Here is a 26,657-nt window from a genome sequence, read left to right as displayed (position 1 = left end):
CTTTTATCCTCCTGTTGTGTATTAGTCTATTTCCTGTTTTTCATTATTATGTAGTACATAATGCTTCTGTAAGCATATCCCCAAATACAGCCATTTACTTCTGTTGATTTATTTCCTCATATAAGTTTCGAGGAGTGGGATCATTGGGTTGATGGTTATGAATAGTTTTATCATTTTTGACATACATTCCCTAGTACCTTCCACTGGCAGTGTTTGGGGACCGCCAGTTTCACCACAGAGATAAGAAACAGAATTGATAGCTTCACCAGCAGTGAGTATTTTATTGTTTACAACTCTTGCTGATTTAATTAAGAATGAAAATGACACCTGAAGGCCTTTTTATTTTTTGCATGTTTTGATTATTAATTCTTTGAAATGGATTGTCTCCTAATACCCTTTCATGCTTCCTTTCTACTTTTGTTTTTATTATTCAATTAATAAACATTTCTTGAGTATCTACTCAGTACCTGACTTTGTGTGTCGGTTATAGAAGTGAAAGATACAGGGCCGAGCCGTGGCGCACTCGGGAGAGTGCGGCGCTGGGAGCGTGTCGACGCTCCCGCCACGGGTTCGGATCCCATATAGGAATGGCCGATGCACTCACTGGCTGAGTGCCGGTCACGAAAAAGACAAAAAAAAAAAAAAAAAAAAAAAAGTGAAAGATACAGGATTTTACAGTCCGGTTGGGGGCACGATAAAGGAGAAAGAAAAGAAAGAGGCGGTCAGGTGGGAAGAAAATCAGAAGACAGCAGTGGGAGGAGAAAATTTAAAGAAACAAGAGCGGTAACCTCTGTTGGATGGTTGGAGCGGGGGAAGCATTTGTTGAATTGGGCTACTAGGAGGTCACTGGTAACTTTGATGGAAGAAGTCACTGTGCCTTTTAAAAATGATGTCAACAGGGCTGGCTGGTCAGCTCAGTTGGTTAGAGTGTGCTGCTGACAACACCAAGGTCCAGGGTTCAGTCCCTGTACCCGCCAGCCACCAAAAAATAAATAAATAAATATAAAGTCAGCCTGATATCCCTTGACCTTTTAATTCCTTTCAGAATGTCAGCATCCTGCCTCTGTCTGGACTGTGGCTTAGTAGAAAAGGAGGAAAAGGGCTTCAGATGCACAATAAATGCTGTATCAGTGATAAACGACAACGGCTACCTCTTTGGACAAAGTACCTTTAGCCCATTTTAAGAATACAAATAATTCTGTGCCTTTTTACTTTTTTCTCTTTACTCTATCCCTTGCCCATACTTCATTAATTTATCCTGAGGGTCTTAAAAGTTTTTTTTTCTTTCTTTTGAGGTTTCACTTACATTTCTCTTTTGCCTCTTTTGTTTCGATAATTTCATCAACTATTAAATTTGTCAAGATCGGTACTTACGACTTGTTTTCTTATGGCTCTTTTTAATCAGCAACTGTCCTCCCCTGAATTGATGATCTTACTTACTTATTGTCTAATGGAAAATTGATTCTATCGTCACCCAAACCCTGTTCAACATCAGTATCCAGCCATTAAGAGATTTCCCCTCTTCTTCTGTCCCTGGCAGGAGTCTCTTGATTTTTATGGAAATGGTGTTGGGGTAATATTGCCACACACAGAAGTGTCTTGGGGTAAATAAAGCTTATTAAATATTCTGTGGAGCTGCCATCTTGCGTCCCCACGCGCGTGCGCCTATTCTCAGCTGGTCTGCCTGAGACCCCCTGAGCGCCAACCCTAGTCCCCCGCGCGGCCCCTTTTCCGCTCCCACAAGATGAAAGAAACTATAATGAACCAGGAAAAACTTGCCAAACTGCAGGCACAAGTGCGCATTGGTGGGAAAGGAACGGCTCGCAGAAAGAAGAAGGTGGTTCATAGAACAGCTACAGCAGATGTTAAAAAACTTCAGTTCTCTTTAAAGAAGTTAGGGGTGAACAATATCTCTGGTATTGAAGAAGTGAATATGTTTACAAACCAAGGAACAGTGATTCACTTTAACAACCCTAAAGTTCAGGCATCTCTGACAGCGAACACTTTCACCATTACAGGCCATGCTGAGACAAAGCAGCTGACAGAAATGCTACCCAGCATCTTAAACCAGCGTGGTGCAGACAGTCTGACCAGCTTAAGGAGACTGGCTGAAGCTCTGCCCAAACAGTCTGTGGATGGAAAAGCACCACTTGCTACTGGAGAGGAGGATGGTGATGAAGTTCCAGATCTTGTGGAGAATTTTGATGAGGCTTCCAAGAATGAGGCAAACTGAATTGGATGAACTTCTGAAGAAGATAAAACTTGAAGAAGTTTCTGGGAGCTGCTATTTTATATTATGACTGCTTTTTAAAATTGTTTTGTTTAAGGATCTAATAAAATCTAGATCTCTAATATTTTTAAACCCAAGCCCTTTGGACACTGCAGCTCTTTTCAGTTTTTGCTTATACACAATTCATTCTTTGCAGCTAATTAAGCTGAAGAAGCCTGGGAATAAAGTTTGAAACAAAGGTTAATAAAGTTCTTTGCCTAGTAAAAAAAAAAAAAACAAATATTCTGTGGATTTCATCCTCCCCTCAAGACCCTCAGTCCCGGTTTCCCACTCTCTTGTTTCTTCTGTTAGACTCATTTTTTACGTGGGAAAAACTGAAGGTATATTACTTTTCACCTGTTTGAAAGTGATCTGGTTCTAGACTTAAGAATGCTTTTGTCTGCCTTGAACAGATACGGCTTTGTGTGTTTTTCTGCTTACAAATGTGACATAAAACTGTGACCATTTCTAGTCTCCAGTCCACAGATTTTTTTGTATTTGGTTTTGGCGTTAAGTTCTGAAAAATTGACTTTTATTTGTTATCCCGTTACAGGTGCCCGCTGCTTGCAGGCCACATCTCCATGCTCTGTTTTCTATATCTGCCATCTTCTCTCACTGTCTTTTCAATGTCTGATCATTTTCAACCCTTCATGTTTGTTTCTTGTATCTATTTCCGATTCACTAACCCAATTTTCTGCAGTGTTGATTTTAATGTTTACTGTATGCAGTGATGATTTTAATGTTTACTGTATGTAGTGATGATCTTATTTCTTTAGTAATAGAGTAAGTGCATCCTGGTCTTTTCTTTTTTCTTAACAGAATATCTCTTTCTGTCTCCCTAAGGATGAATAATAGTTGTGTCCTGAAAATTTTTGCATGATGTGCATGGTTTATTTCAGGGGGGTTATAATTGCTTCTACGTTTCATTTTTCTTTTCAGTACGTAACTTTCTCATTAGGTCCAATTTTTTCCCCCTATTCCTTATACTTCCGCTCCAATTTTTGGAGTGTTTGCCATATGGAATCTGACTTTAAATTCTGTTTTTATCAGTTTGGAGGGTCAAGAGCAGGTCAATCAGAAATGATCTCTTTTTTCTGCACTGCCCCACCCTTTCAGGATTCTGCAGTATAATTCCTGCAGTTGAGATTGTAGATCAGACCATTTGAAGGAGACATTTTCGTCTTATCTCAGCTGTGTGGTTACTGGTTACTGCCAACATTTATCTCCTGAAACAGGTTGGAAGAATATTTTTAAAATTTTGTGCCATTGGTATGGTAGTTTAAAAGTATAATAATAATTCTTATTATTTTTTGTGGCTATATATAGTTTATTGAGTGATTGATTGATTTAACTTTTCAGGCAATTTTATGTGGATTTTTTTTTTAATTTAGAGAGAGAAAACTCTCTCTTCCCATTCTGATTTTCTCTAGAAAACCAGCATTTAGCATTTGATAATGATAAAATCTAGAATCAGCATGGCATGGTGGCAGGGTTTGGAGTCAGAAAGAAATGGCTGTGTTTCCTGATCACACTTAACTGCCTGTGTGACCCTGGACACTTAAAAAATATTTTTGGTGCTCTCAACTATAAAGCAGTAAAAATTATACCTATCATATGTGAAGATTAGATAAGTAAGGCACCTAACAAGTTGCCTGGCACATGGCAGATATCTGATAAGTGATTGCTTCTATTATTAGTGGTATCAGTAAGTTCAAAGTGGTGAGAAAGCAGTCGGTTCTATGATTATGTAGATGACAGTCAAAGATTGAGAGAGCTAGGACTCCAACTTCACAGACATAGGGTTTTTAAAAATTTAATTGAAATGTATTGATTATGCATATTTATGAGGTACAGAGGTGTATTTCTATACATGTGTACAATGCATAGTGATCAAATGAGGGTAGTTAGCAAATCATCATCACAAAAATTTATCATTTCTTTGTGATGAGAACATATAAGCTCCTCTCTTTTAGCCATTTGACAATGTACAATAAATTGTTTAATTATAGATGCCGAGCACTGCTATACACCAAAAGAACTTATTTTTCCTATCTAGATATAATTTTATTATAGGGAAAAAAACACTGGATCAAGAGTCAGGAAGGGGAGGCTCTGACAATATCCCTCTGTGGTCTCGTCGAGTCACTTCACTTTCGAAGCGCGGTGTCTTCATCCACACAGTGAAGGGGTCGTGCCACCGTGCTGAGTATCCTCACCCCTGCCCAGTTCTGTATGCTTCTTACTACTCTCCTGGGTACTGAAGTCACCTATGGTTTGGGGTTTTGTTTTTTGAATACATAGCTGATCGTGTTACTCCTTGGCTTTAGTAAAGCCCCTCCTGCTGTGGCGTTCTGCTGCTCTCATGTTATCACCCGAGCAGGTGACTCTCTGGGCTCCTTTCTCTCACCTCTCTCTGGCCCAGCTCTGGTCCAGCTCTGGCCAAGCTCCTGCCCACCCAGAGCCTTCTCCCCTGCAGCTCTCTCCCCTCACTGCTCCCTGACCCACCCCCACCATCCCCACGTCCCCCACAGATTTCACTACAGTGTGCAACTTCTCCTTTGTAACCCGTATCACAATTGTTATTAAAGTCTTATTTGTTCTAGGCCATGTTTGGTTGTTAATAGCTGTTCCCCAGTACCTATCCTACCGCCCTAGAAGGTCTAAGAACTAAATAAATATTTGTGGGGTGAATGAATGAATGAATGTAACCTTTAAGATTATGCTAAAGGAGGTGTAGTCTTCAATTTACTTCCTATAGATGTAAGACTTAGCCAGGTTGGTGCTAAGGCATAATGCTTCATAAGCAATCCCAAAAATAAATGTTCCAAAATAACTTTTCATCTCCTGGTTCTTTCACACAAGAAAAAAGTAAAATTAAGTTATATTGCAAACCTCATCTCAAGTAAGTAGTAACCAGTTCTGTTATACCCTGTCAAATTACAGATTTCCCAGACTCTGGGACCTTGCTCAGCACAATCCCCATAGAACTCCCTTTAGGAAAGTGTGAGTGGGTGCCAGCCAGCCCCACAGGAGGCCCTGGTGGGGGTTGGGGGCGCACAGTGGAGCATTTTTCATCATTTTTCTGTGTCTCTGCCTCGGAGGTGCATCTGTTTCTTTGCCATATCCAGACTTGTCCTAGGTCCGTGGTACTCAGACCCATGGGCACTGAAGTTGGTGGGCCCCGTGAAGTTACATGAGTGGATCCAAGTCCACCTGAGAGTGAGGTGGGACCTGTCTGGGGGAACGTTCACCAGGGCAGTCCTGTGTTACCGGGTTTTCCTTGAATCCTAAACAGCTGCTGCTTGCCTGGCTGGTAACCACTCTGCAGGATTTCTCTCTTTCCCTTCTGGGATAATGATGGCTTTCATTGACATGTCACTGTATACTTTACAGAGCTCTTTCATGGCCACCAGCTCATTGGAGCCTCATACACCGGGAGGTAGGAACTGTGGGTATTTTCATCTCTGTCTAAACAAATTTAGAAAAGGAAAAGAAAAACTCAGGGGGGTGTCCCTTGCCAGCTATCGCCTGAAATTTACTTTGGAATAAAGTGGGATTTAGATTTTAATTTTATAAATGGAAATTGCCCAGAGTGAAGGAGGCAGAAAGTGGTAGAGCTGAGAGACTCCAATCTGGGTCTTCTGATTCCGGGTGTAAAGACATCCATCGCCTCTCATCCAGCTTTCTGCACCGTGTATGTTTTGCATCTTTCTATCTCAATATAAAAGATGGAACAAAAATACCCTATTAAAAATCATGATTTCTTTTACATGTTTAGTCATATTTTTTTTTCATTTTAGTGACTTAAACTATATACTTCAGGATTCTTTCTTAAATTATTCCCACAGTCATTCAGCAAGCATATATTGAACATCTGTGTGCTAAGAACTGTCTCAGATGTTAGATATAAAGTTAGGACATGGTCCCTCCCCTTGAGGTGCTCACAACATAGCAGGGGGCATGGATACGTGAATAACTAAAATACAGTTAAATGTGTGATACTGGAGAGGCAGGAGAGTCTGGGGAATGATCATTTTTATATGGGAGTGGGAGAGAGGGCAGGCAGCAAGAACACAGAGGAGAGGAACAGATGGGGATGGGTGGCACTCCCGGTGCAGAGTACAGAAGGGCGGGGTGAGCAAGGCCCTCAGTGGTCTGGCTAGTTAGCTTAGTTGGTTAGAGCATGGTGCTGATAACACCAAGCTCAGGGCTTGGTCCCTGTACCAGCCAGCTGCCAAAAAAAGAAAAGAAAGTCCCTCAAATGGAAGATAGTCCAAGGTAGTCACGGCAAAGGGGAACCATGGAGATGATGGATCTGGAGAGGCGGGATGGGGAGACTCGAGGTCTTATGTTAAGGCTCAGGTATTCTCAGGGCAGCCAGCAGTCCTGGAGAACGTTTAAAACAGGCATGGGACGTCAGATTTGAAACAACCGTGGTAATGAAGATTTTGAGAGCTAGAAATGCAGTGAAGCGCTTCTGAAAGCAGTTGGTTGTAGGAACGCGAGCCCCATCCACACTGGCTGTCATTTCTGCAGATCGTAAAAATGACTCAGGATAGCTGTGTGGGACCTGGGACGAAGGGGTGCAGAAAACTGAACTGAACGGCCTTGCCTTTTGATGGTTTTAGTTGTCCTGTGATGTTGTGACTTAGTATCAGTCCTCTCAATGAGAAGCTGCTAAGTAGAACCTAAAAGAAATGCTTCCGAAGTATGTTCCAAAGGAGAGAAAGAATTCTAATTTTCCGTAAACTGTATCCAAAGCTTAAAAAAAAAGATCAGATGTTTTTGCTCTCTGAAACAGTTCCAAGTCATTTCACAACTCCTTAGAGCATTAGATGTATGAAGTACGTCAAGCAGCGTAATGCCTGTGGAATGTCATTTTAAAGCAGCAAATAGGGATACTGAGGAAGTGGTGAATTAAGAACTGTTTTTCTCCTTTTCTGTGAAAAAGATAACAAAGCAAATGTGGCATCGTGGGTGGACTTCATTTCATTTAAGCAGGGCTGTGGTTTCTTGTGTGTGAACTTAGAGCTGCGTGCGTTCGCCATCCCAGTCCCATCCGAAGGCGTACTGTTCAACCCCAGAAGGAAGTACGAATACAGTACAACTCGCTGATTATCTTCCTGGGGACTTCAGGAAATGCACTTTGAGAATATCTAGCAGTTTGGCTGTTTCGTTGGTCAGAATCCTCAGAATGCCCCATTAGCTTTGGACCCTGGCAATCAACACTGAATTAAATAAGCTCCATTAACAGGACATGTTGATCATCCTAAAAAACTTGAAATTATGTAGTTCTTAGCATGAAATTCTGTTGTTACCCTTGCTATTCTATTGTGAATATTGCTGCTATGAATATGACATTAAGTCAATGAAAAAGGAATTGTAGGACACTTCACTTTCATGGCCATTAACAGGAGAGATGAGTAAGCTGAGTAATTTTCCATCATTTTAATGTACAGTCTGCAGAGGAGGTGGCTGTATGACCCAGGGTGTGCTTTAATCTCTCTGGTCTCAGTTTCTTCATCTGAAAACTAGCGGTTGGAACCAGTTGCTTTGGGTGTAGTTAACACTTTATTATAAACATTTATTTCTTCCACATAGAGCACTGGCATATATACTGCAGGGCCGTACGGAAGCTTCATAGTTTCAGGACCCAGGTTCCTTCCGTCTTGTTGCTCTTCCATGCTCAGCACACAGCCTCCATCCTGTGGTTAAAAATGTGGCTCCAGCACTCACCATCATGTCTACATACCAGCCAGGGAGAAGAGGGACAGGCCAAATGAAAGACATACCTGCTTCTGCAAAGGCATGATCTAAAAGCAACACACAACCTCCACTCATACCCCAGAATGTAGTCACATGGTCACACCTCACAAGGAGAGAGGTGGAAAGTGGCTGTCACATCATGTCATATACGTGGGTACTTCAAAAAGTTCATGGAGAAATATAATTAAAAGGTAATATGAATCTTTCCATGAACTTTATGAAGACCCCCTCATAGTTGTTGTGTAGAACTGCAATATGTGTGTGTGTTGGGGCTGGAGAGAGAATTGGATATCTAAGGACAACTAGCAGTCTCCTGCCACAACACCTATGGTCCTTTCCAGTTTTAGAAATAAATAATAAGCACAATCTCCAAGTCTAAGTGCCTATCAATCCATGAAAAAAATTCAGACAGTATCCCTCTTCTGCAGGTGGCTGTATTTGAAGAGGGTGGCAGAGGAGGTAGATGGAAGAAAGCCTCGCAGGGGCAACACTGCAGAGCCCTAGAGAGTACCTGATGGAGTGCATTCTCTGTGTGAAGACAGCATTACTTTCTCTCAGAATGGGAAAACAAATAAGAAACCTATTTGTTCTTCCCTATGTTTACCTTACAACTCAATAAGAAACCTATTAACTGTGTCCTTATTTTCTTTTTACTACTTCCAAATCCATGTTTTGTTTTACCTGAAAGGGAGAGTCAAGTTGGATCCTGTTGAACACAAATGACCAACTTCCTCCCTTGCATAGCTTAGGGTATGGATTGTTAGCCGGGGGCCTTGTAAAGGCAGACATACAGCTACTATGGTTTGGATTTTTTTTTTAATCATAAGATACACATAACATAAAATTTGCCATCTCATCATTTTTAAGTGTACAGTTTACTGGTATTAAATACATTACCAGCGTCCATCTCCAGACCTCTTCATCCTGTAAAACTGAGACTCTGTGCCCATTAAACAATAACTCCCCTTTCTCCTGCCCCCAGCCCCTGGCAAACACCATTCTTTCTGTCTCTGTAATTCTGACTATTCTAAGTACCTCATACAAGTGGAATTATATAGATGCTTCCATGTTTTAGCTATTGTGAATACTGCTGCTATGAACATGCGTGTGCATATATCTCTTTGAGACCCTGCTTTTAGTTGTTTTGGGTATATACCCAGAAGTGAAGTCACTGGGTTGTATGGTATTAATTCTATTTTAAATGTTTTGAGGAACCAACATGCTGTTTTCCACAATGGTTGTACCATTTTACATTCTCATCAAAAGCACATAAGGATTCTAGTTACTCTGTATCCTTACCAATGTGTGTTATTTTCTGGGTTTTTTTTATAGTAGCCATCCTAATGGATGGGAGGTGATATCTCATTCTAGTTTTGATTTGCATTTCCCTAACGATTAATGATGTTGACCATCTTTTCATGTATTAGCCATTCATATGGGGTACTTCAAAACATTCATGGAAAAATGGAATTAGAAGATAATACAAATCTTTCCATGAACTTTTTGAAGACCCCTTGGATATCTTCTTTGGAGAAATGTCCATTCAAGTCTTTTGCTAGTTTCTGAATTGTTGGTGTTTCGTTTTAGGGATTCTCTATATATTCTGGATATTAATCCCTCACAGATATGTGATTTAAAATATTTTGTCCCATTCTGTGGGTTACCTTTTTACTCTCTTGCTAGTGTGTTTTGATGGGCAAAATTTTTACTTGTCATGAAGTCAAATTTGTCTGTTTTTTCTTTTGTTGCCTGTGCCTTTGGTGTCATATCCAAGAAGTCATTGCCAAATCGAAAGTAGTGAAGCTTTTGCCCTATGCTTTCTTCTAAGAGTTTTATAGTTTTAGGTTTTACACTTAGGTCTTTGATCCACCTTGAGTTCACTTTTATATATACTTTTAGATAAGAGTTCAACTTCATGCTTTTGCATGTGTATGTTCAGTTTTCCCAGCACCATTTATTGAAAAGACTGTCTTTTTCCATTAAACTCTCTTGGCACTGTTGTCAAAATCATTTGACCGTGTAAGTGGAGGCTTACCTCTGGACTCTCCATTGTATTCCATGGTTCTATGTGTCTGTCTTTATACCAAGCACCAGGCTACTGTCATCATTACAACTCTGTAGTAAGTTATTAGTTCTAACAGGTTTTTTTGTGGTTTTCTACATATAAGATTATATCATCTGCAAATAGATAATTTTACTTCTTCCTTTCCAAAATTCAAATAACCTTTATTTCTTTTTCTTGTTTAATTGCTCTAGCTAGAACTGCCAGTACTATGTCAAATAGAAATGGCAAAAGTGGGTCTGGCCCCGTGGCTCACTCTGGAGAGTGCGGCACTGGTAGTGCCGAGTCTGCGGGTTCGGATCCTATATAGGGATGACCGGTGAGCTCACTGGCTGAGCGTGGTGCAGACAGCACCGTGCCGAGGGTTATGACCCCCTTACCGGTCAGGAAAAAAAAAAAGAAATGGCAAAAGTGGGCATCTCTGCCTTGTTCCTGATCTTAGAGAAAGAGCTTTCAGTTTTTCACCATTGAGTGTGAAGTTTGCTGAGGGTTTTTCATATATGGCATTTATTATGTTGAGGTAGTTTCCTTCTATTCCTAATTTAAGTGTTTTTATCATGAAATATAAAATATCCCTTGGTCATGCTGTATAATTCATTTAATATGCTGTTTACTTTAGCTTGCTAGTATTTTATTGAGGATTTTTACCTTGATGTTTATAAGGGATATTGATCTCTAATTTTCTCTTCTGTAGTGTCTTTATCTGGCTTCAATATCAGGATAACTCTGGCATCATAGAATGAGTTAGGAAGTGTCCCTTCTTCAATTTTTTGGAAAACTTTTAGAAGGATTGGTGTTAGTTCTTCTTTAAGTGTTTGATAGAATTCACTGGTGAAGCCATCAGGCCCAGGACTTTTCACAGCTGTATGTTTTAACCTTTAAGTTAAAGTGAAAGAATCCTTCAAAGTTCCCTTATACAGCGCGGTAGTCACTGGGGATGGTCACTAGTGTTCTAAATCTTCACCTTCTGGGTCCACGGGCACTTCTTTGCCCCTCTGTGAACACATGACTTGCTTTTCCTAATGGGATATGGGTGGAGATGATATGTGTCACCTGTAAGGGGAAACCTTAAGAGCCAGTGCAGAATTCTACAAATTCCATTATGCTTACGGTGGTGATCAGCAAAGTTCCAGACTTCTGGTCTCTTTCAGTCTGTACCCCTCGATAAGGACATGACATGGAGCAGTGCCCCTGTGACCTGTGATGAACATGTAGCATGAGTGAGAAATAAACTATGTTTGTTTTAAGCCACTGAGACTTGGGGATGTTTGTTACCACAACATAACCCTCTGGCTGATACAAACAGAAACTAAAAATAACTCACCTGTAGATGGTGAGTGATAGAGGGTCAGTTGCGACTCTGTTTGTGAAAGTCATTAAACAACAACCCATCATTGTTAATAAATGCCAAAGAGAAATCCACTGTATAATGCATGCATCTTTTTGTTCCTTCTAAAAGCTTTTACCTAAATACTATTAGCTTAAATTATTAGATCAGTTTATTTGTTATTATCTTTCACAGCAGTTAGTGGTAATATTTTAAGTAAATGCATACTACTAAACTCTTATCTTAACATACTTTTTAAGCTATAAAATGTACCAAGATTTAAAATTAACAGACTTATGGTATGTCCTTGAGTCTGGCAGTTTTCAGTATTTTGAACTATGGAAGTTTCTAATCTAGTTTTGGAAAAAGTTTATTATACCAGGATCTTTTTGTAGTTCTGATGCTCTGCACTTTGTAACATAAATAGTAACTTTCTGATCTGAAACCTGTAAATGGTGTTACTGCAAACAATGTGAATGCCATCATACTAGCTTTTTCTCCAAAGTTTTATCATTTTTTAGTCATTTAAAAAAAAGATCGAAGTATATTTTTAAACTTTAAAATAATTTTTAAAATTATTTTATTTGAAAGCCAATTCCGAAAATAAATAATAATAGCTAACATTTGTTATGTGCTATTTGCTAGGTATTCTAAGTGATCCACCTAAATTATCTTATTAAATCTTCATAACAATCGTCTTTAACCTGAGAAAACTGGGGCACAGAGAAACCAAGAAATTCGCTGGAAACCCACGTAGTTGGAGAGTGAAGGAATTGGGATTTGAAGCCATGTTGTCGGGCCCCTGAGTCTCTGTCTCTATCCACTGCACCATCCTGCCTCTTGGAGAAGGGTGAGATTCTGGAAGTACCTGCGTGCGCTGCGGATGTCGCCCCAGAGCTCAGGCAGCAGTGAAGATACAATGTAAATTACGCTTCTTTACCACCACAGCCAGTGTAGTTTTCTCCACAGGAAATCCTAGTGTTCCTGTATTTGCTTCTTCATTTTAAGTGAACGTCTTTTTAAAGGTTCGCTTCGAGCATCGTCCTCGGTGCTTTCTGTCATCACACAACTAGCAGTCTGGAGGCCAGCAGGGCCGCAGCCGCGCGTGGCCGGCGGTTGCCTTGGACACCGGTGGGCCCCCCCCCCCCCCCCCCGTCTTCCGCCCCTCCTCTCCCCCTCCCCCCAGGCGCGGAAGGACCCCGGCCCCGCCCCCCTCCTGGAAAAAAAATTCCAAGATGACTCAAATCCTACAGTAGGAGTGGAATTTGGTTCAAAGGTCCTACATGTTGGTGGGAAATAAAGTTACAGATTTGGGATGCGCACGGCAAGAACATTCCGCTGGGTGCTGAGAAGTTACCACCGGGGCGCTCCTGGTCTGCGACGTCACCAGCCGAAAAACCCACCGTGTCAGAACATCGTGATCATCCCTGCGGGGACAAGAAGGACCCAGACGCCGACCGCGAAGTCACCTCCTTGGAAGCCTCTAGATCTGCTCAGGTTTTGAGCTGATGTGTCTGGAAACAGGTGCACTCCCAGGGGAGAATGTGGAAGAGGCTTTTGTACGGCGCGCAAGAAAAGTACTTAACAAAGTTGAACCGGGTGAGCTGGACCCAGAGAGAATTGGCTCGGGCATCCAGTGCGGGGGCAGGCGTGCGGCTGTAGGGACCGCGCAGGCTCACGGGTCTGCAGAGGCTGTTTGGGACAACGCTACAGGAGCATGCAGAATCTGAAGGTTTTTTTTACCACCATCTTTTTCTACTTTGTACAGAAGTAGATCTCTGTGGAGAAGAATAACTTGGGGGTGTTCTGCAGCTAGAAGTCGTGGCACAGCAAACCCTATAATAAATCTGATTCAATGGCGGCGTGGGGGGGGGGGAAGCAGTCTTGACCTACTGTGTGCCTCCATCTGCAGACGGAATCACGACCTTCCTTCCTTATGTCCCAGGCTAGGACTTGTTTACAAGTGGCCTGTCTGGATATCTTCAGGTGACAGAGTAAGGATGTAAAGCTTGTGCTGAGACCCTGGCAGAAATGACAGGGAGAAAATATCTGATCCTTAAATATTTACTTAGCAGTCCCATCATGGTCTTCTAATGATGTTAAGAGCCCAAAGAGCCTAAATTGTTTATAGTGCTCTCCAGTTAAAACTTTAAAAGCAGTGGCCTGGCTTTCTTCTTTTGCATGATAAGCAGAGCAGACCTGGCAGTCCAAATGGGGAAGCTCATTATCTTGGCTGCTTTTTGGGAAAGTTGTGCCAAGGAGTGCGTCTTCATTTAATTATCTGGAAACCAGGGGATGTGCAGAGTTGCTCCATCAGAACCATCTGAACTTGAGCGGTAAGGTGACAGCATTCAGCATGGCTTCAGCCAGGTGTGGTGTGTCAGGGTGGCCAGCTATCTTTTTACAGTTCTTAAAATGTAGAATTCCTAAATTTGCTGAAGTTGAATATTCTGGGAAAGGAGGTTATGAGGGTGATTAATTGCCTGAACTGTGCTCTTGTTTTTGCTTTCAGGCAAATTCCTTCTCCGTACAGGATGCAGTCTTCTTAGCTTGTCAGACGTTGTCACAACTTGTTGGGAGGATCATGTGCTTAGGGACTTACAGCTGGCCAGCTGATTGAGCAGAAACCCCAGCCCTTCTTCAGGATATCACCTGAAGATTTTACCAGATGTGGGATATTGAGGTATAGGACAGGGCGATTCATCTGATAGCACTAACTGCAAGCACTGTTAGTTCCAGGCACTTCACATGTCTTGACTCATTTAATACTAATAACCACCTATGGAGAAGGTGTTTTTAGTATTCCAGCTTTACAGATAAGGACATTTTAAACACTTAGGTAACTTGCCTGGGGTCATGGGACTGTTAAAAGGTGGAGCAGGATTCAAATCCAGGTAGTCTGGCTCAGGTAGCTGGAATGACCCAATCACAGTTCACAGCAGTATTCACTAAGGGATGGTAAATTACAGAATGAATAATGATTCAGACAACGGAATGCATATTTTAGCAAAATATATTATTATTTATTATTATCTGAAGGTCGTAGATGATATCCCTGACAAGCATGTCAGGATTCTGAGCTGCTACTGGATGAGACAGTTCCATGGAGGAGAATCCTTTATCCTCCCTACATGGAGCATTAGCAGAGTTAGTGAGTACGATACAGGGAGTGCTTATACACAGGTGAGTTATCAGAAAATGTCTGTGGAATACATATGTGCCAGTGATAAGACAGGAGTGATCTTCTTTATGTTTGCCTGAGCATCCAGCAGACCTCTGGGGAAAAAGAATAAAGTTCACTTTAATGGACCAAGAACTCATCACCTTCCTAGCGTCTCAGCTGTGGCCTTCCTCTCATGGCCACAGGATCCTAAGGGAGGAAGGACAGTGAAGGTTCCATGGCCTTATCGAAGCCCTCTTTGACTGTAAGCAGGGAAAATTGCTTTGGGGGATGACATTGTATATTGGCAGTAAAATTTCCTCCCCCTACAGCCTTGTACCTGTGAAGACCTGGAAGAGTTAGGGGACCTCTCTTTGTGTGTAAAATTGGGATAATAAAAGTGTATTTCTTACTGTGTGACAAAATTTAAATGAGACTACTTTAACATAGTAAATGCTCAATAACTCTTAGCTATTATTCACTATGGCCCATGATAAAAGAGCTCAGAAATAGGCTAGATTTTTTCTGAAGAATGCTTTTTTCCTATATATTTAAAATTGTCAAAGTCTGGGATTTTTTTTATCCTATCCAGGCAGATTTGGGTATGGTGTGCAAAAGGTCCTTTGTTTTAACACCATCTCACCCCTGAGGGCTGGTACATGGCTAATGGGAAGATTCCAGGTTGGAGGGACATTTCATCTTAAGTAATAAAAGTTTTATTTATTTGATATTCCAAAAAAGATTTCTTTATAAACTGTATGTTTTATAGGTTGGAGGTAATGTTTGCTAAAACACCTGAGAGGGCCTTGAAAATTTTTTGATATTGTACAAATCAAAACACTCATTTGATTTTCCTTAAAGGCATAATACAAAGAAAATCCAAAATGAGTTGATAACTGGGTTGTTTAAAGAACTATCGGTGACAGCCACTATTACTTTCACCCTTATCCATTCTCCTCTATTCCAGATACATAGGAGGAATACACTTTCTTCTTGCCCTTGAAATTAGTCATGACCATGTAACTTTCTGGAGAAGATGTAAATTGCGCTACTCAGTCTCCATACCCTCCCCTTCCTATCCCATTCCAGTCCAGCCACAGGGATCATAGCAGCATGTGTTGATATGGAGAAGCCACAAATTTCAAACAGCCTGGAACGTTGCCTCAACAGATGGAGAGCAGCTGCCCAGGAAAGACACCAGGACTGCAGACTTTGAATAGCCAGAAGTAAGCCATAGTTGTATTAAGCCAATGAGATTTTGGCACAGTTGCTATCCCAGCATAACATCACCCATCCTGACTCAGATACTGTCCAGAGGGTACGATTTGTTTAACTTACTCTTCACTGGGATATTAAAGAGAACCATGATACTCAGTTTCACTTATGATCAAAAGATGAGAAATTGTAGAAGGCAAGAGACAGGTTTCCTAAAGCCAAACACCGGCGTTAGTCTCAGTATTTCAAACCTGACCCTCACAGTCACATTTCTGTGAGTACACAGTGAGTTTGTTTCTCTTTCCAAGAGCAGTCCATAATATTTTGGTTCTTTCTGCTTCACTTCACTTCTTATTAGTTTCTTTTAAAATCAACATGGAAGGTCCAGCATGTAGAGGGTTAGGTTTTTAAGAGAAAGAAACAATGTACCAACTCCTTCCCATTCATAATGTTGTTTGAGGAGCTGTCTAGCCTCTCCCTCCTTGGGCCTCAGACTTGGGAGGGGGTTACATTTTGAATTACCCCGTCTAGGCTGCTGGTCCCAATTTGGCACTCACATGGCCTGTATGGCTCTAACGTTTCAGCCAAAGAGACTGCTTTTAGCCACTTTGCTTCCATCAAACATGGGCAGTCATTGCGTTCACATGACGAGTGTCCCAAAAAAGCCACAAGTAGCTGGCTCCTTAAAGTCACCATTGAGCAAAAATATAAGAGAAGTGTGCCAGGGTTTTGCCACCGAAGGCAGCACTAAGCCATGGAAGAAAACAGGAAGTGACACAATGAGCCAGACTTAACAAACTCACTATGGGGAGAAAGAGACGTGCCTTTGCTGACATCAGACTGGAAAGTTAGGTATATCCCAGCTTCTGTTTGTGGTCCTTTCTGAGTCCCTCATTCGTAAGTTATCCAGTCTCAGTGAACTCACCCCTACCGCCACTTGGGGCAATGGGCTTCATTGTCTCTTGGATAGTTTCAAGATATAGGAATAATAATTATAGCAATTGTTACAGAGATCTTAGCACTCACTGATCTCTGGGCTACACTCTGGACATACATAATCATATTTATTTAATCTTTACATGCACCATGGAATAGGTATCAGTGTCTCTATTTTTACAGACAAGGAAACAAAGGCTTAAATAACATGCCCAAGGTCACGGAGCTGACAGAGCTGGTATCTGAACCTAGGTCTGATTCCTGCACCTGAACTCTTAACCCCGACTCTCCACTACCCCCAAAGCTAGTCCTTGCTAGCCACGGGTGTTGGGTAACTGAGCAACTGGGCGGGGTTCACAGGAACTAATTTAGCCTAGTCATGTCTGGAAAAGCACATGGGAGACTGCATTTGGATCAAATCCTAATACTTCTCTGTAGTTCCTCTGGAACTTCTTCCATTGCTGCAGGCACCACCCTAGCTCAGGTCCTCACCCACCATGCCTGGGCTGTTTTAATATTTTTCGAACACTCACATGATCTCAGTCTCGCCTGTTCTAACTCATCATGCACATTGTTGTCAAAATAATCTTCCTCAAGCATAGATCTGTTCTCAACCATAACAGTCACTTAAAAGTGCTTTACAATCTGTTAAGTGCTTTCATGGTCATCATGTAATTTTGTCTTTTTTTTGTTTGTTGTTGTTGTTTGTTTTTACAGATAAATAAACTGAGACCAATCCAGATGTAGACTTGCCCAAGGTCAAACAGTGAGTGTTTGGTACAGTCGGAACTCAGCGTTAGGTCTTCTGACTTCAGATCCAAATATCTTAGTAATCTTTCCATGACATTCTATTGCCTCAAAATGTCTAATAATGAGAACAGGCAACTGCAGTTTCCTATTGCTTCATGCTGTGATTTGCAGGACCAGCCTCTTCATGCGTCAGAACCCATTTACATGTATCACCTTTCCACACTCTGGCGCCCTGTCGTTCATCTCCCAAAGGAAGCACATCTTCCAGTTCTCCATACAGCTCCTAACATGTCAAATGAGTTAGTACATGTGCAGTGATGGGCACTGTAGTGAACTGAATTGTGTCCCCCAAGTTTTATGTCTTAGAAACAGCCCCCACTGTGACTATTAAGAGGGTGGGAAATCCTATTATGGTAATTGAAAGGTGGAGCCTTGAAGAGGCGATTGGGTTGTGGAACTGTGCAGTAGTGAATGGATTAAACATGGTGGTCAGGGGTGTGGTTCTGAGGGCTTTAAAAGAAGAGAGTTTGTCTCTCCTGCTCTCTCTGCTTCCACCATCTAACAGTGTGAGACCCCTGGGTCACTGTTGCCACCACCAGATGGACTTTGGACTTCCTGACCTCAGAAACTGTAAGCAATAAATTTTGTTTTCTTTACAAATTACCCAGTTCCGAGTATTTTGTTATAAGCAACATAAACAGACTAATACAGGCACAGTGCTTTTAATAGGTGTTATTTGCTGTTGTTATAACCCTTCTCCCACACCACTCAAATGTTTCCACTCCAATCTCTGAAACTCCAGTCTCCAATTCATTAATTCCCTGACCAATCCCATGTAAATACTCTCAGTTCCCTTGCATTGATCTTGCCTGATAAGACCTTAATCCTGTTTTGACCCAGGTATCTACTTACTCAGCACCAAGGATACTGCAGAAGCTCACACAATTGGGTTGACCAATCACTTCAAAGTTCCAGCCACAGATGTCTGGTTGACACTTGACATCACCAAATGATGCAACTACACTTCTATAGTAAATTTACCTTCCCCCTTTCTGAGAAATCCGTTTTATGCCTTTTCTCTCCTGAAGTCTCCCATGTCTCTCTCCACCTCATGACTGGGTGACATACTTCACAGAGAAAATATTCAAAATCAAATTAGATCTGACTTTTCCTTCCACCTCGTGTCCATGAACCCAACAGCAGGTGGACCTCCATATGCTGCCTTCCCATGTACTGCAGCAGGTGACGTGTCCACATTTCTGTCTAGAACAACTGTCCAGCATTGTCCTCGTTTTCTCAAGGGTTTTAGCCTTACAACTTTCTTCTATTCCACATCATCAAGTTCTCCTTATACACTGGATCCTTCTCGTTAGCATGCGAACATGCTGGAATATTCCCATCTTAAAAAAACAAACACAAACTAACCAAATCAAATCAAAAAACTGTCTGCCTTGATCTCCCGCCCCAAAGCCACCATCGCATCCTCTGTTCCCCACCCCATCTCCATTCCACTGTCTCATCTCCCCATTGCCTTCTCTTCCACCCACCCTAATGGGCTTGTGTCCCCATCACCGCATTGAAGTGGCTCTTGTCGAGGTCATCACAGACATCATCCTGATGGAACCAACAATCAGTTCTTTATCCTCATTTTACTTGATTTCTCAGCAGTTTCTGGCTCTTTCTTGAAATGCTTGTCAACTTTTCCTCCCAGATTTCTGGCTCTTTGTCTCCCCCCGGGATTTGTCCTCCCGTTCTTGTCCCATGCTCGTTTACGACGTGAGTCCACACTGTTCCGTGGCTCCAAATATCCTGTGGATGCTGATGATTCCCAAATGTCTCTACATAGAGCCTCTTCCCTGAACTCCAGACACAACCATTCAACTGTCTCCTGATCTCCCTATTCAGATGCCTAATAAATATCTTAAGCTTACACAGCCCAATATCCCCTCCACTTCTTTTCCTATGAAGCTGTTCTCATCCCAGTACGTGGTATGCCAGGCTAAAATCCTGGAGTTATTCTCAATTCCTTTATTTCCTTCATGGACTGCATCCAGGTCTCTGTAAGTCCTGACCTGTCTGCTTCTCATCACTTCCCTGCTACAGCTCACATCCCAGACACCACCATCTCTCACCAGGAGAGATGCACAGGTCACCTACACTCTTGTATCCACACCACGGCCCAAGTGACCTTTCTAAATGCATAAATCACACCACACTACTCCCTATGGAGTACCATTACTCTTAGAATAAAACCCATTTTCTTACCATGACCAGAACATTCTGCATGATCTGGACAGTTCTTCTTCCATGACTTCATCTCCTTCTACCCAAGTCCTCACTCTCCACAGTCCAACTACATTGGTCATTTGTCCCTGAAACACCCCCAAGCTTCTTCCTATCTAACAGCCTTCACATGTGCTGTTATTTCTGCTTGGAACACTTTTCCCCAAACACTCGTGTGAATGCTTCCTTGATATATTTTCTCTCTCTCTCTATTAGAATATAAGCTCCTGGATGGCAGGGCTTCTGCCTATTTTGTTTACTGCTGTATGCCCAGCATCTTGAATAATCTGTGGAATATAGCATGTGATGAATGCATACGTGTAGCCTGACTCTCCTCTAAAGCCTTCGCTGTCTCCTTAGCATGGGCATTCTGCTTTAGCTGGGCATTCTGCTTTAGCTGTGCATTCAAGGACCACAATGATGAAGCCACCTTAGCCTCTCACATTTTATTTCCTTCTACGGTTTTAAGCCAACTCTCTTCCTTTGTCAGGATGAGAATGCTTTGTCTTTGCTCAGCCTATTTCCTCTGCCTGTGGGATCCTTACTATATCACTCCTCTTGTTTAAACTCCACACTTCTATCCAAGCTCAGCTTAAGAACCCTCAGGACTGAAGTTCTTCCATATCACATAAGCCATATCCATCCCTCTCTAGTGCCCTTGGATCTGCTTCTTTCACAAAGTACTACATTGCATGTTGGTATCTTTTTTATGTCTGTCCTGGCTCCGCAATTAAATCATAAATTCTGAAAACAGAATTGGTTATAAAATGTCTTAAGTCCCCAGTGCCTTCAAAGAGTGACTCACACATTACAGTAGGCGTTTTATGTGTGTTCACAAATAAAATGCATGTTCTAATGCTTCAATCAGGCTAGTCTAATAGCACTATTAGCAGTCATTTATTTGCTGCCCACTGGGTTCCAGACACTGTGAAAATTGTTTCAATCATCTAGTTCATCTTTCCTTAGAGGAAGACACTTGAAAGATACAATTTTGTCATTACCAAACTTTTATTCATCCTACATAGGCCATCAGTCCATATTTCTGCACTATACCCTCAAAATCTTATTTTTCAATTATTTTCTTATTCTAATAATGTTCCATATTTTAAAATACAGAATGTGAAATTTTAACAAAATTATAACCGGAGAAGGTAAATACAAGAATTAAATAAAATGCCACATATAAAGTGCTTAGTGCTAGAGTTGGCGTGTGTTGGGAGATCGATAACGAAAGCTATAATTTATGGTTTGTCTCAGATGAATTCTACCTGGCTAGCATGGTGTTCTACAGATTCATAATCTGAAGTCACTAAAATCTATCAACAATGTGTGCATTTCTGTGTAATGAGCTCTTTCTATACTCTCAGTCTTGTGGGAGAAAACAAGGGAACAGAAGGCTCTGGCTGGCTCCTTTCTGAGCTGACATCTGCTTGGGGGTCAAGACTGACAGGCATGAAGCAGGGGTGAAAAGGGGCAGCACCTTACCGAGTGCTAAATGAAATAACAATAACAGCAACACTTCATTATTTTCTGGACTTGATATTTATTATTTAATGAGCTCCTCTCAACCCTGCAAAGTCAGAGTTATTATCCTCACTCAACAGATAAAGAAACTAAAGCCCTGAGATGCTGACTCTCCCTTCATAACTGACAGAGCCTGGGTTCAAGTCCATTATTATGGCTTCAGGTTCAGTGCTCTTGGCAATACTGTTTTTATTCATTTAACTCATTCATCTATTCATTTGTCTGGTCATGCCTTTAACACCTATTCGTCTGGTACCAAATGTGTGCCATGCACTGTCCTAGGTGCTTGGGATATAAGGCAATACAATACCACCTTGGCCTCTAGAGCCTAGAACATAGGGAAAGAGGCAGAAACAGCATATATTAAAGAAATTCACAAAAGATATTCCAGAAAGCTGGATCAAAAAATACTGTCACAGGGAACCAGCTCCTCATTCCGTCATTCAATCACTCATTGGATCACTCAACAAATATTTACTGGGCATCTACTAGGTGACAGAAAATGTGCTAGGTTCCGAGACTAACATGATGAAAAAGGAATTGATAGTCTGGGGGCTGGGGAGTGAAGAACAGATATAATCACAGGCAACTCAATGTGTCCAAAAATAAACTTTCTTTTCAAATCTCACCTTTATTCTCCATGCCCTATTTCATTGAGAATTCCTGAAATCATTCCAGACACTCAAGTCAGAACTTGGGAGTTTTTCCTCTGTGCCTCCCTTTTGCTCATTCACCTGCAGCCAACTCTCAGCTAAGTTATTTCAAGTCTATGTCCTAAGTTTCTCTTCATCCATTCCTTCTTCTCCATTCCCCTGCTACTGCTCTAGCTCAGGTCATCACCATCTTTTGCTTAGTTTGCCATGTGATGTCCAGAATGGTCTTTTCACTTTTGGCTGAGACCAGCACCCACTGCCCACCCATGCTCCATGCGTACTTTTCTTACCACTAGAGTGACCGTCCTAAATCCAAATTTCAACCTGACATTTCTTTGCTAAAATCCCTTTAAAAGATCGCCTCCCTTCAAGACAACTCTAAACACCTTCCTATACATTAGGGGGCCTCCTGGCTGGGCTCCTGCACACTTTCCAGGTTCACATCCCCTGTTTACCCCCAACCACCTTCACTGGCCACATGCATACATCCTATGTTCTAGTGATGGACAACAGGAAATACTCCCTCATTCCAAACATCCTACTCTAGGCTAGGTGGGTCAGTTACTTTCTCCTTTTGCCACTACTTTACATCACACGTAATAATAAATACAGCTACCAATTACTGAGCATACCAATTCTGATATCATGCTAGCCCCAGAGGCAAAAACAATACGATGTTTCAGGAGATGAGCTTTGGAGATAGCAAGATTGGTTCAAATCCCAATTCTCCATTTGTTTAGCAGAATCATCTACGGCAAGTTACTCTGCACCTCAGTTTCTTCATCTTTAATGTGGGAATAATAAAATCTCCCTCACAGAGTTGTAGTGAGGATTAGTGAGACAGTGTACTAAAAGTGCTTAGCATGGTGTCTCTCACATCACAGGCTATTATGACTTTGAAGTCATAATTATTGTTGTACTAGACTTTTTATTTACATCATGGTGAATCTGTCCAAAAACCCTGGAAATTTTCATCATCTCCATTTTACAACTAAGAAGGTTACTTGTTCAAAGTCATATAATTTGAAAGCAGCAAAGTTAGAGTTTAAATCAACACCACAAAATACTATTAAAGCACTTATAACATTGCATGAAAAGTTTTTACTTATGTACCCAGCTCTCCACTGAGACGTGAGGCTTACTGAGGGCAAAGACCTTCTCATACTTATATTTCACACAGGGAAAGTTTAAGAATGAACTGACAAATGAATAGATGTATATTCAGCCATGGCAGACTGATGGCCATGTGATTCCAGTCCTGAAAGAGGAGAGAAGTGGCTGGTATGGTCACTGTGGCAATGGAACAAGAGCCATCACCTGGCTCCTGGGGCACTCATTGCTTCTATCTGCACGTGGATGAGGTTCTCGATGTCTTCCTGCAGCGTCTGATGGGGCTTCAGGGGGATGGGCAGGTAGCCATAGTGGTCTCTGTTGCAGAGGTACATCTGGATGCCTGAGGATCCAAGAGAGAGACAAGGCTGACCAATGAGAGAACGTACTTCTCAGTGACAACTGAGGAAAAGGAGACTGACCTGTGCACGATGCTGAATTTGACACCGAAATTCAACAAGTCATTGTTTCAGAAGCAAAAATGCTTCTTTATTAAAAAAGTAAAACATAAAATTGGGGCTAATAAAAACACTGGGCCATTCTTTAGCCCAGAGGAAGTTGATTTTTTCTCTCTGAAGTAAAAGCAAACTCATGGCCTGAAATGAACACTAAAGGCATGAAGGGATCAAAAGGAGGCAAGGAATTCCCATTCCGGAGAGAAGAATGGAGCACTGTAACCTACCTACAGGAAATAATGAGAAAACGAGGAATGAAATCCATATTTGAAATAAAAGCAAACAGGAAAATCCTGTAAGGCTGGCAGATTGTTAAAGCTAAATCTAGGCATACATAGAACAAAAAATGAAAAAACAAAGGAAATTTAAAATTCTCCAAGTTTCTCCTTGGTTTTATTTCTTTCCTAAGTAGGCATGGATTTGGAGTCAACCAACAGACTTGAAACTTCCAAAATAAGTTCATAAAAGGGCAAAAGAGAGTCTGCATTTCAAGTCCCATGAAGAATCTGCAGTGTGACAATACCAGAAATATGCCACAGTCCTCTCATATTCATGACTGGTCTTCATAGCCCCAGCTGGCAAACTCCAAGACTTTTAAATCATGTGTGCTCAACCAGACAGCTAGGAACACAGGAAGTTTGAAAATCTGAAGGAAATGGATAAATTTCTGGACACACACAAGCTCCCAAAACTCAACCATGAAGACGCAGAAAATTTGAACAGACCAATAACAATAAAGGAGATTGAAGCTGGTATCAGAAGGCTCCCAACAAAGAAAAGCCCAGCACCAGATGGATTCACAGCAGAATTTTACCAAACATTCAAAGAGGAATTGACACCGATTCTTTACAAACTGTTCCAAAAGATTGAAACAGACGCAAATCTCCCAAACTCATTCTATGAAGCAAACATCATCCTGATACCAAAACCAGGTAACGATATAACCAAAAAAGAAAACTACAGGCCAATATCCTTGATGAATATAGAAGCAAAAATCCTCACTAAAATACTAGCAAACAGAATACAGCAACACATACGTAAAATTATTCACCACGATCAAGTGGGATTCATCCCAGGGATGCAAGGTTGGTTCAACATACGCAAATCAATAAATGTGATACACCATGTTAATAAAGTCAAACACAAGGACCATATGATCATCTCTATAGATGCTGAAAAAGCATCTGATAAAGTTCAGCACTCATTCATGACAAAGACCCTCTATAAGTTAGGTATAGAGGGAAAGTATCTCAACATAATTAAAGCCATATATGACAAACCCACTGCCAATATCATCCTGAATGGGGAAAAGCTGAAAGCTTTTCCTTTAAGAACAGGAACTAGACAAGGATGCCCACTCTCACCACTCCTATTCAACATAGTGTTGGAAGTACTAGCCAGAGCAATCAGAGAAGAGAAGGAAATAAAGGGCATCCAGTTTGGAAAAGATGAAGTCAAACTGTCCCTGTTTGCAGATGACATGATCCTATATATCGAACAGCCTAAAACCTCTACAAAAAACTTGTGGGAATTGATAAATGATTTCAGCACAGTAGCAGGATACAAAATCAACACACAAAAATCAGTAGCATTTCTTTTCTCCAATAGTGAACATGCAGAATGAGAAATCAAGAAAGCCTGCCCATTTATAATAGCCACCAAAAAAATAAAATACTTAGCAATTGAGTTAACCAAGGAGGTGAAAAATCTCTATAGTGAGAACTACAAACCACTGCTGAGAGAAATTAGAGAGATTACAAGAAGATGGAAAGATATCCCATGCTCTTGGATTGGAAGAATCAACATAGTGAAAATGTCCATACTACCCAAAGTGATATACAAATTTAATGCAATCCCCATCAAAATTCCAAAGACATTTTTCTCAGAAATGGAAAGAACTATCCAGACATTTATATGGAATAATAAAAGACCATGCATAGCCAAAGCAATACTGAGCAAAAAAAATAAAGCTGGAGGCATAACACTACCTGACTTTAAACTATACTACAAAGCTATAATAATCAAAACAGTATGGTACTGGCATAAAAACAGACACACTGATCAATGGAATAGAATAGAGAATCCAGAAATCAACCCACACACTTACTGCCATCTGATCTTTGACAAAGGCACCAAGCCTATTCACTGGGGAAGGGACTGCCTCTTCAGCAAATGGTGCTGGGATAACTGGATATCCATATGCAGGAGAATGAAACTAGACCCATACCTCTCACCATATACTAAAATCAACTCAAAATGGATTAAGGATTTAAATATACACCCTGAAACAATAAAACTTCTTAAAGAAAACACAGGAGAAACACTTCAGGAAATAGGACTGGACACAGACTTCATGAATATGACCCCAAAAGCACGGGCAACCAAAGGAAAAATAAACAAATGGGATTCTATCAAACTAAAAAGCTTCTGCACAGCAAAAGAAACAACTAACAGAGTTAAAAGACAACCACCAGAGTGGGAGAAAATATTTGCGAAATATACATCTGACAAAGGATTAATATCCAGAATATATAAGGAACTCAAACAACTTTACAAGAAGAAAGCAAGCAACCCAATTAAAAAATGGGCAAAAGAGCTAAGTAGGCATTTCTCTAAGGAAGATATACAAATGGCCAACAGACATATGAAAAAATGCTCAACATCACTCAGCATCCGGGAAATGCAAATCAAAACCACACTGAGATACCATCTCACCCCAGTTAGGATGGCTAAAATCCAAAAGACTCTCAACGATAAATGCTGGCGAGGCTGCGGAGAAAAAGGAACTCTCATACATTGTTGGTGGGACTGCAAAATGGTGCAGCCTCTATGGAAAATGGTATGGAGGTTCCTCAAACAATTGCAGATAGATCTACCATACGACCCAGCTATCCCACTGTTGGGAATATACCCAGAGGAATGGAAATCATCAAGTCGAAGGTATACCTGTTCCCCAATGTTTACCGCAGCACTCTTTACAATAGCCAAGAGTTGGAACCAGCCCAAATGCCCATCATCAGATGAGTGGATACGGAAAATGTGGTACATCTACACAATGGAATACTACTCAGCTATAAAAACGAATGAAATACTGCCATTTGCAACAACATGGATGGACCTTGAGAGAATTATATTAAGTGAAACAAG

At 41.2% G+C, this 26,657-nt stretch overlaps 2 protein-coding genes and 1 pseudogene across 6 annotated transcripts in view; all 3 read left to right on the top strand.

The window, feature by feature from the left end:
- Positions 1–18,145, top strand: part of LOC134383687 (uncharacterized protein C1orf21 homolog) — a 170,569-nt gene extending 152,424 nt beyond the window's left edge. For 3 of the 5 annotated variants that reach the window (XM_063104998.1, XM_063104996.1, XM_063104995.1), the window contains one exon: positions 15,552–15,651. In XM_063104998.1, coding sequence (XP_062961068.1) covers positions 15,552–15,587 — 36 coding nt within the window. In that variant the 3' untranslated portion in view covers positions 15,588–15,651. Of the gene's footprint in view, positions 1–12,069; positions 12,110–15,551; positions 15,652–15,673; positions 15,811–17,452 lie in introns of those variants that run through there. The other 2 variants (XR_010024201.1, XM_063104999.1) reach the window with 2 other exon arrangements.
- On the top strand, positions 1,644–2,482 carry LOC134384464 (transcription factor BTF3-like). The gene has a single exon (XM_063105978.1). The coding sequence runs from the start codon at positions 1,745–1,747 to the stop codon at positions 2,231–2,233; it is 489 nt and encodes a 162-aa protein (XP_062962048.1). The 5' UTR covers positions 1,644–1,744; the 3' UTR covers positions 2,234–2,482.
- Positions 12,308–13,154, top strand: LOC134383308 (ras-related protein Rab-4A-like; annotated as a pseudogene).
- Positions 18,146–26,657: the final 8,512 nt, after the last annotated feature.

This window comes from Cynocephalus volans, chromosome 8 (assembly GCF_027409185.1).
Source record: "Cynocephalus volans isolate mCynVol1 chromosome 8, mCynVol1.pri, whole genome shotgun sequence".
Classification (NCBI taxonomy): Eukaryota; Metazoa; Chordata; class Mammalia; order Dermoptera; family Cynocephalidae; genus Cynocephalus; species Cynocephalus volans.
The sequence above is the reverse complement of the archived record's forward strand: the minus strand, read 5'-3'. Positions and strand labels throughout refer to the sequence as shown.